Source organism: Sinocyclocheilus grahami, unplaced genomic scaffold, assembly GCF_001515645.1.
Source record: "Sinocyclocheilus grahami isolate Dianchi unplaced genomic scaffold, SAMN03320097.WGS_v1.1 scaffold1782.1, whole genome shotgun sequence".
In the NCBI taxonomy this organism is placed as follows: domain Eukaryota; kingdom Metazoa; phylum Chordata; class Actinopteri; order Cypriniformes; family Cyprinidae; genus Sinocyclocheilus; species Sinocyclocheilus grahami.
Window position 1 is genome coordinate 285,254 of NW_015506961.1, and position 10,551 is coordinate 295,804.

The 10,551-nt window shown below is 41.9% G+C and overlaps 2 protein-coding genes across 2 annotated transcripts in view; both read right to left on the reverse strand.

Moving 5' to 3' along the window:
• LOC107572613 (protein APCDD1-like) overlaps positions 1-8,544 on the reverse strand; it is a 17,805-nt gene extending 9,261 nt beyond the window's left edge. Inside the window, exons 1-4 of the mRNA XM_016259032.1 lie at positions 8,444-8,544; positions 1,248-1,632; positions 703-727; positions 73-79 (exon numbers count right to left, since the gene is read on the reverse strand). Of these exons, the coding sequence (XP_016114518.1) occupies positions 73-79; positions 703-727; positions 1,248-1,632; positions 8,444-8,544 (518 nt within the window). The remainder of the gene's footprint in view (positions 1-72; positions 80-702; positions 728-1,247; positions 1,633-8,443) is intronic.
• Positions 8,545-8,724: 180 nt separating this feature from the next.
• top1mt (DNA topoisomerase I mitochondrial) overlaps positions 8,725-10,551 on the reverse strand; it is an 18,728-nt gene continuing 16,901 nt past the window's right edge. The window contains exons 19-20 of the mRNA XM_016259033.1: positions 10,354-10,503; positions 8,725-9,679 (exon numbers count right to left, since the gene is read on the reverse strand). Coding sequence (XP_016114519.1) covers positions 9,577-9,679; positions 10,354-10,503 — 253 coding nt within the window. The 3' untranslated portion in view covers positions 8,725-9,576. The remainder of the gene's footprint in view (positions 9,680-10,353; positions 10,504-10,551) is intronic.

Here is a 10,551-nt window from a genome sequence, read left to right on the forward strand (position 1 = left end):
CTGCAGCGCCTGGAAGCTGCCGTCGGGGAAGAAGCGGTAGGAGCGGGTGAGGAACTCCGGACCGGGTCGCACCTCGCAGCTGCAGTCACAAGAAGAACGCTTTACAGCAGGGCGTCAAACTCAGTTCCTGGAGGGCCCAAGCACTGCAGAGTTTAGTTCCAACCCTGCTCCAGCACACAGACCGTGTAGTTCGCAAATAAACCTAAATGACATGATTAGCTGGATCAGGAGGTTTTAATTAGGTTTGGAGCTAAACTCTGCGGGGCTGACACCCCTGCTTTATTCAATTAAAATAAACTCTTGTTTTACTCACGCTCAAGGCATGCTAGATGTATATGACTTTCTTCTTTCAGACGAATCCAATCGGAGTTATATAAAAAAATTGTCCTTGCTCTTCCAAGCTTTATAATGGCAGTGAATGGGTGTTTTCGTCAACGGTCCAAAAGAAGTCAAATAAAGCATGTGCATCCATAATAAAACATGCCTCACACGGCTCCGCGGGGTGGATAAAATTTAACTCCGATTGGATTCGTCTGAAAGAAGACAGTCTTATACACCTAGCATGCCTTGAGGGTGAGTAAAACATGGACCAATTTTCCTTTTTGGGTGAACTAACCCTTTAAAGGCACAATATGTAAGTTTTCGCCGCTAGAGGTTGCATCTAAACAATAACAAAGGTGACAATTTAGCTCAACTAATTACCAAGCAGTGCTTCATTTAGTTCAGTCTGTGGAGTAAAAAGATCACATTAGCAATTAAAGAAAAACACTTCAGCAAAACATGCTCAGCTCAAAGTGTCTGAATCATTTTTGATCCGGAGAGTTTTTGGGTGTAATAAGTCACAGTTCACTTTATTTTGCTCTCCTCACTTACATAAATGAACTACAGTGTCCTGCACACACTAGTAAATAAATATCAAAAATTTATCTGCTGTCTGAATAATTTTTGGTTTGACTGTATATCCAAAAATATAATATTATGGCAAAGGTGTTTGCAACGCAAGACAAATGTTTGCTTTTGAGATGCGTTTGTGATATTTTGAATGCATTTTGCATTTTGTGTGCAGTTCTTGGATTTGTGTGTGAATGTTTTAAAAAAAGAAGCAAAGTTTGAAAATGTGTGTAAGCACTAGAGAGCGCATTGCACTATATTCTATTCTGAGTGCTCCTCACTCTGGGTTAATATTAATGCCCCGCGCCGGGCCGGAGCGCATGCATATGCAGCAGCGCAGACGTCTGCGTCCTGACCTTGGCGCTCCGCAGGGGGCTCTGGTATCCCGCGGGCTGAGCGCGCTCCGTGTGAACGTCTCCCAGGAACAGCTCCTCGGCCTGGAGCTCCAGGCGCATCAGCGTCAGCTCCTGCATGCTGCGGTCCGGAGCCGGTGTGTCCGGCGGGTCGCAGGCCGTCTGCAGGCACCACTGCTGGACGCAGCTCACAAGCACCTCGCTCGCCGTTCCTCCGCGCACCAGCCAGGAGGCCCGCAGCGGCCGCACGCTGCCCCGGATCAGCAGGCTGTAGCTGGGCTCGCTGCAGTCAGGGTCCTGGTAGTAGAACTGCAGCGCCTGGAAGCTGCCGTCGGGGAAGAAGCGGTAGGAGCGAGTGAGGAACTCCGGACCGGGTCGCACCTCGCAGCTGCAGTCACAAGAAGAACGCTTTACAGCAGGGCGTCAAACTCAGTTCCTGGAGGGCCCAAGCACTGCAGAGTTTAGTTCCAACCTGCTCCAGCACACAGACCGTGTAGTTCGCAAATAAACCTAAATGACATGATTAGCTGGATCAGGAGGGTTTAATTAGGTTTGGAGCTAAACTCTGCGGGGCTGACACCCCTGCTTTATTCAATTAAAATAAACGCTTGTTTTACTCACGCTCAAGGCATGCTAGATGTATATGACTTTCTTCTTTCAGACGAATCCAATCGGAGTTATATAAAAAATTGTCCTTGCTCTTCCAAGCTTTATAATGGCAGTGAATGGGTGTTTTCGTCAATGGTCCAAAAGAAGTCAAATAAAGCGTGTGCATCCATAATAAAACATGCCTCACACGGCTCCGCGGGGTGGATAAAATTTAACTCCGATTGGATTCGTCTGAAAGAAGACAGTCATATACACCTAGCATGCCTTGAGGGTGAGTAAAACATGGACCAATTTTCCTTTTTGGGTGAACTAACCCTTTAAAGGCACAATATGTAAGTTTTCGCCACTAGAGGTTGCATCTAAACAATAACAAAGGTGAAGCTTGATGATGCTATGAAAGAGGATGTTCACGTATTTTTTACCTGTTCCTTCCACGGTTATTCAAACAGCGAATATACAGAGAAAGCGAGCAAAGAACATTTACATTGTCAAAGAACATTAGACTGACTTCAGTTTAAGCACTCTTAAAGAACTCCCCTTATAATCAGTAAAGCTGTCTATACCACCACACACACACACACTCACACCACACACCACACACACTCACACCACACACACACACACACACCACACACACACACATTACACGCCATAATCATCAGAGACGGTCAGTGCATGACATTCAAACCGAATCTTCAAATCTCACACATTTGATTCAGTGAGTGGCAAATGATTCCTTTACGCCCCCCCACAGACTCGCAAACACACCTTTCTACCGGAATATTAATATTCAAGGCATAGCATCCACATAGTTACTCACCTGAAGAAAACAGAATGACGAGAGAATAGAAAGACGGCATTTTAACAACAAATCCTCTCACAAAAAACAGAGAAAGTTTCGCGTAACAGACGATTCTCGTGAAGAAGATGAGAATGTTAAACGCGTTAAAGTTTCTCATCCGCTCTGTAAAGAATAAATGTGTTTTTCCTCGTCGTTACATCCTCAGAACCAGCCTTTAGACTCCAGAAAGCGCGCAAGAGCAGAGGAAGCATTGTGACAGCGACAGCTCTCATCTCTGACTTCAGTCCGAGGAGAACCTCCGCTTCTAGCGAGCCGTTCGTTTGAACCGATTCTTTTAATGACTCGGTCAAAACGAACATCAATCCACTGAATCACTTTGTTAGAGATGGGAAGAATATTGTGGACTATAACTGGAATAATTCATATTACTGTTATTAATAAATAATATTATTAACTAGGAAAAGTATTGCTAATTTTGTTTTAACAATAACATCCCTTACGATAATTAACCATGGTTTTATAGTAGTAAAATAAATGTTTGTTTTTGGCGTATTGATTACCATTTGTATAACCACAGTTTTACTAGACATACCATGGTTAAACTACAGTAAGCATGTTTTTTGGTTTTATTTGTAGTAAAACCACGGTTATTTTTCGAACACGATATTTAAAATAATCTATATAACCTCATTTAAAACGTAGTTACAAGCAGCAATATGACTATAGAGTATTTTAAAAGACACATTTGAGTGATAAATCAAAGGGTGCACTGACGATCCGCTCTATGAACACGTTCATCTAAAAGGAATCGTTCGAATGAACCGACTCGCTCAAATGAATCACGCTTCTCCCCCGCGGAGCGCAGTCGTGGGCGCGCTCTCTGATGGATCGGACCGCAGCAGGACTCGGATTCAATCACCGTGATCTTATGAGTCAATTTTAATGACATGCGACTTTTGAAACAATTAGGCGACTCGCATGAAAGCAGTTTATCACACAGCCAGTCATTAATTCACTAATGAATATCATGCACTTTCTGTCTTATGATATGATCGAACTGTACCATGCAATACCATGTTTTTGCACATGGCATCATGGTAATACTGTGCTATTCTCGTATTAGTGCAACTGGAGAATGTTTTGCTATAACGTTGCCATTAAATTGTGAAAATGTTATTAATGTTTACAGAGCATTCAAAACATCTTATTTAAATTCTTTTCATTTCATGCATTAAGGGAACATTTAATTGTATCACATTTATCACACATTATGGGAACATTAAATGCTCTCTGGACGTTCTGAAACAACAACAAAACATTCCATAAACGACATATAAATGTTTTTGTGCTAATGTTTCGAGAACATTATAAAGACCAGATAATAACTTTGAGAGAACCTTGTCGGAACGTTCCCTGTGAGCTGGGTAAATATTAAAATACATAGATATAGAAAACAGATCAACAAAACAGATCATAGTTTTGGAGTATGTTTTACAAGAAAATACTATTTCAGTCTTTCTACTTTGAAACTTCATGTTAAAGTTGTCGTTTCTTTGTTATTAATTGCAAAATGTTCTGGTCATTTCTGAGTGAAAATTGTTTCTACACCGTTTTTCTTTCAGTGTAAAATATCACTTACAATAAAAGTACTGAATTTGACCATGGTATTTGGAGACAGGAGTACCACGGTACAGTACAAATCTAAGTACAATACAGTATAAAAAATTGTGTATATTTATTATGTATATATAAATACACACACATGCATGTATATATTTAAGAAAAATGTAATGTTTATATATTAAATATAAATTATATGAATATAAACATGCATGTAAATATTTTCAAAATATATACTGTGTGTATTTATATATACATAAATATAAACAGTAAACATTATGTAAACAAAACCTTGGATCTTGGATCACGATTAATCGTTTGACAACACTACTATTTTTAATATCATCTTTAATTCAATGGGTTGCCATTTATGTGCATTTTTTATTTTACATCATTATGTTAAACTCACTAGCAATTTCTGAGGAGATTGTTTCAGTGGCATCTCTTTTCAATGCAAGGTCAGAACAAAACGACTGATGAATCTACTGTAGCATCACAGAGCCTTCAGCCTGAGCGGTTTACTGTAACCGTGCTTTAAACACTCATTCATGCCATCGCTGATGTTAAGGAACGCTGTAATGGTCTGCCAGAGAGTTCAATTACTGCTCATCTTTAATTCATGCGCCTGTTCTTTATACATGTCCATGATGAGGGCGATTTGTTTTGCTGAAGCGGATCTGTGACGCGTGGCTCAGCTGTGGTTTATTTGGTTATTTGTCATTTAGCAGCTCTTTTCTCATAAGGCTCCTCGGGCCTGAGATTATCAGACGCTCGTCTCTCGTTTGATAAGACCACAATATACGTGTTGAGATGAGAGGAAAACAGCAAACACTTCACTCGTCTGCAGGAGCAACACACGAGTCAGGAACAGAGCTGAGGCCTGAAACAGCACTCGGGAAAATAGAAGTCAACCTGTAGACGAGATTTAAGCTTGCATGTGTTTTCGTTGAGAACCAGATTTGATGCATCAGGCTTTATGGCTCATATGGAGCTCAATTTTATTCAGCGACTTGCATTTGCTGCAGATGCTGATATTTCTGAGATGAAACTCTGCTGCTTGTGATGTAAATCAATGAGATCTTTCTAACAGTATAGAGCAGATACTGAGATAAAATGATCTAGATATCAGTCGTCACTCTATATCTGCAGTAATCTGTCTCAGTGAGATATGAGGATTACAGCCTAACACATGAAATAATAGTCAGAAAAATCTAACATGGTACAGTTTAATGAACCTTTAGACAAATATAAAAGCTTTTGATATTTGCTCCATCAGGCGTTTATGCCTCATATAGTCTGACATAGTGAGAATATGGAGGAAAGGACAGCTCAGTTTTATTCAGAGACCCAAACTGAGCAAAAATATGCAGTTCGGTGCAGATGCAGATATTTCTGAGATGAAACTCTGCTGCTTGTGATGTAAATCAATGAGATCTTTCTAACAGTATAGAGCAGATACTGAGATAAAATGCTATAAATATCAGTCGTCGCTCTATATCTCCAGTAATAATAAGATGAGATTGAAATGATCCAAACATATAATGCAGTGATTGAGAGCTGAAGAAATAAAGGCTCCTCAGAAGATGTGAGATGTTCTGGAGGCTTGTGAAGATCATTCCTCCGCTGAGGAACAGTGAAAGTAAAGCTTCTGGAAACAAACGCTCCTCAAAAGATCCTGAGGATCAGATTTGAGACTCTAAAACATGATTGATGGAGAATCAAGTAAAGCTGAGCTGCTTCAGTCCAGTAAGTGTTCATCCGGAGATATTACTGCAGTTATTCTGACTCTTACTTGATCAAAATCAGTCAAGATTTGACTCAAGAAGCAGCAGCTGAAGCTGGACGCTTGTACAATTACACTAAAAGAGCTTTGACTGGATAAAACACTCTAAACTATCAACCAGACGACAGGTTTAACAGCAGAGTTTGATGATTTAAAGGCCTTCTGATATGATACAGTAGGATTTAAACATGTTTTCTGCTTGTAGTTTTATAGGCTGAATTTCCAGCTCATGCTTCACTCCACAAATCAATAAAAAAAATTAATAAATTCATGAGCTTTGAGAGTGAAGCACGAGCTGGATTGATACTTTGTGTGTGTGTGTGTGTGTATGAAGTTCTAGAACAGACAGTTCCTGACAGTGCCGGTCAGTCGGGGTCAGAGGTCACTGACCCTAACCCAAGCATTTACAGAACACGCCTTAGACGCGGGAAACTAACAGGGCTTCCTCTAAAGCAGCGCTTCTTTAATCAGAGGAAGACCGTGGCTTTGTGAGATACGATGAATAAATGCATGAGCAAAACTAGACTCCGTGTCTGCGGTTAGGCCAGAAAGGATAATTAGCCGGTCCTCCTAAAAGGACGGCGCAGACACATGAAAAATACATCCCAAACCCAGCTCACGCAGAAGCCCGTCGCTCACTTCCACGACTGCAACAGCTGTAAATGTTCCAGCATCTGACTCGAGACGCACGTCCCAGCAGCTGCTGGATCTACAGGCCCAGAGTTTTGCTTCTGACAGCATTTCATCCCTCCGTAAGGAGCAGAAACAGCTCGGTGCTGTTCAATATTCAGTGGCAGACTGCCACAGACACTGGAACCAAACTCTCACGCTCGCAGAGAAACTCACTTTCACAAGGCAGAATCAAATGAGCGCACACTTTCGTCCGTCTCCAAATGAGATGCTTAATTCAGTTGTGCTCTGCTCGTCTCGTTGTAAACCGATTCCCCATAAATGTAACGTCTGGAGGCGGAACAAAAGGTTTTAGTTTGAGAAATGGTTGCACGCCTCCAGCTGAAGCCTCTTTTGCACAGTAAGACCACTGAAGACGACAGCGGCGAACCCAAAAGAGTTCTGTTCGGATGGGTCTGCAGTCACTAATGTGGGAAAAATCCTTGTTCGGATCATCTGCGCCGCGGCGGAGAATCGAGCGCTCTAGAAACACAGAAGCAAGATGAAGAGGTCGAGGGAAAGGGAGAACTAGAAGCTGCACACGTTTCATTCAGAAGGTCAATCTGTTTTTCGTGTCTTAGTGCATCTAAAGAAACACATTTGACGAGACTTGTCTGTCCTTGATGTGAGAAAGCCGTGTTTCCTTCAGAGGAACATCTGATTTGATTTTAGATGAAAGTTTGGAGAAAGGAAACGCCTACAGAAGCTGAATTTGGCACCTTTGGGATCTTGGAATGAAAGCCCTCAGTTATCAGCCTGGAAATGTGTTCTCGGTCTAAAACTCTTGCAGCAACACAATAGGAGATGCATTTTTGGCTTCCTATAAAAAACCTCTCAGCGACCCCTTCTTAAAAGAACCGCGATGAACATTAAGCAATAGTTCAGACAAAAATTAGAATATGCCAAAAATGATCATCCGAGATCAGGATGAGTTTGTTTCTTCATCAGGTTTGGAGAAATGTAGCACTGCATCAGTGTCTCAGCAATGGATGCTCTGCAGTGAATGGGTGCCGTCAGAATGAGAGTCCAAACGGCTGATAAAAACATCACAATAATCCACAGCACTCCAGTCCCCATTCACTGCAGAGCATCCATTGCTGAGACACTGATGCAGTGCTACATTTCTACAAACCTGATCTCAAGATGATCTGAGGCCGAGTGAATATTCAGCTAATGTTCATTTGAGTGAACTATTCCTTTAATAATCCAAAGCACCTTTATTTTATATTTAAAGCGCAGAGGAACTGTACACACTCTTGAGGGAATGAAGTCAGACAGTATTCATCATAAGCTACAGCCGTGTTTGTTCTCCGTTCCTCTGAATAAATCAGCTCGTTTAGTTATTTGGTGTTTAACAAGGTTCTCAAAGCATTATTCATACATTGCTCATGGAACGCTTTATTCCTGAAATGTTTTTGTTGGACGTTCATCTAACGTTGTTTGAATGTTCTCTGAATGTTCTGAAACTAGTAACATTCAGACGTAACTATCAAACCGATGGAATGTTCCCTTTACGTTCACATAACCAGAAGAAGTTAGGACGGTTTAAAAATCTGGACGTTTTGAACACTGAGGACAACATCTGCGTAACAATGTTGTTAGCTGGGAAGCTGCCAGAAACTCAGATTCTGGACAATTAAAGACGGAGAAGCATCTGAGCTGAATAAATAAAGTCATTTAAAGATCATTACTGTCGGTCATGGTCAGTTAAAGCACAGCTCAAATACAGAGAAGAACGGGTCAATCTCTGGAAGACTGTGTCTGTCATTCGAGCGGAGATTCAGTGCCAAAATACAGCCACAGGATTTAAGTGCCATCTTGACTAATTAACCACATCTGCAAACGACTAGATAACGATTTCTGAAATCAAGAAAGCATCTGGACTGAAGATCATCCGAGCCAAATTCTGGGGACTTTGTAGGGGAAATGGATAAAATAAAAAAAAATGGTATATATAAATAAAAATAATGTAAACAAATATAAATAAAAAAAAAATGTCTGATTTTGAAAAGGTGGGTGTGCTCTTCAAGCCTCTGGAAACCTTGGAAAATTAGACGAAGCAGAAAGATGATTTAGGTGAGGGTGTTAAGCATGTTTCTGTAACACTTGATTGCGCACACGCATTTAAATATTATTTTTAAATATTAAAAACCTTCGGAACATTCACCAGCACAACGAACCCATCAGCTGCATTACAGTCCAACACTCTTACAGCAGAGAAAAATCAAATGCATGAACAAACATTGGTTATAAAGCCAAAGAGTGGGAGGAACTGAACCTGAAGGATGAATGAAACTAATGGACAGAACGGTGTTTCTCGACCGAAACGCTCAAACGACTACACTGATTTCTGATGTGTGCTTGAGACGCTCAACACGGATCTCTCGAGCGTTTTGTTGCAGTGATAAATGCGATATTAGCAGGTCACGACGCTCCTGCAAACAGACTGCGGCTCCCAGAGCGCTTATTATTCCCAGCCGTTCCTCTCAGAGAAACTCTAATCCGGCCCAAATCCCGATCTCTCTGATGATCCTCCAGATCTCGACTCTCGTGTCACGTTGACATTCTGAGTCACACCTTCAGCCTCATTTAAACCCAGCAGGTAGAAGCGGCTGATCAAATATTGAAGCCCTGCTATAAAAACCTCTGCACTATTCTGAAGCGACTTGTATTGAAGCGTTCGAGGCTGATAATGCAAACTAGAGACTGGCAGCTGTCGCTCAGAAGAAAGAACAGCGAGCTGATGAACGAGAGGCTTTACTGGAGACGCTAGCATCATTGATTCAAAAAAACAAAACAGCACAAATAATCACACAGCACAACATTAACACAGAAGCACGGGCTGCTCTTCAGAACTGGAAGTTCTCGTCAGTCATGTCGATGGCCCAGGCGAACTTGTCCCTCTGGGTTTTGTTGTAGATCTTTTCAACGGGCACCTGATGTTTCTTACACCTACAGAACAACATCACGCGATTAGAGACTCACATACAGCCAATCAATCAATGCTTCATCAGTAGCTGCAGTTTCTCTTTTATGACGTTTTCCTCCCAAATGGTGCTGGTGTTATGATGTGCTCAGGTCAAGGTCGTACTTACGAGTTTAACGCACATGAATGTTTTTCAAGATCGTTTTAATCATTCATCAGCTGGAAAACACATTCTGAAAGTGATTCCAGTGATCGTTATAGTAGTGTTGTGAACTCCTATGGATGTGAAGGGGATTTATACCGTTTTTGCTAACTTATTTTGACATTCAGAGTCATTTAATTCAGTGTTTTGTCATTAATAGAGGAAAAACCATTTTGATTGACTGACCAGATTTGATCTGAAACACAGAATAACAACTCACAGCTCGCTTTGCTTGGAGAAAAATGGGGTCACGATGAGCACCAGCACTCATGACGGTGGAAAAGGAGTGTGTGTCTGTGTGTGTGCGCGAGTCAGTGTGTGTGTGCGCACGAGTGAGTGAGTGAGTGAGTGAGTGAGTGAAAGAGAGGGACAGGAGGCGAGAGAGAGAGAGAGAGAGAGAGAGAGAGAGAGAGACACAGAGAGCGAGAGAGAGACAGAGAGCGAGAGAGAGACAGAGAGCGAGAGAGAGAGAGTGTGTGTGTGTGCCTGTAGCTGTACCAGGCCACGCTGATGCGTGGGTCCAGATAGTTGAGTTTGGACGTGCCCAGAGCAATGACTTTGTTCTCCTCGCGATCGGTTTCCTGCAGCTGCAGCTTCTTCAACTGCTCACTCAGTCTCTGAACAGCCTTCTCCTTCTTCTCCAGCAGCCTGACACACACACACGCACACGCACACGCACACGCACACGCACACGCA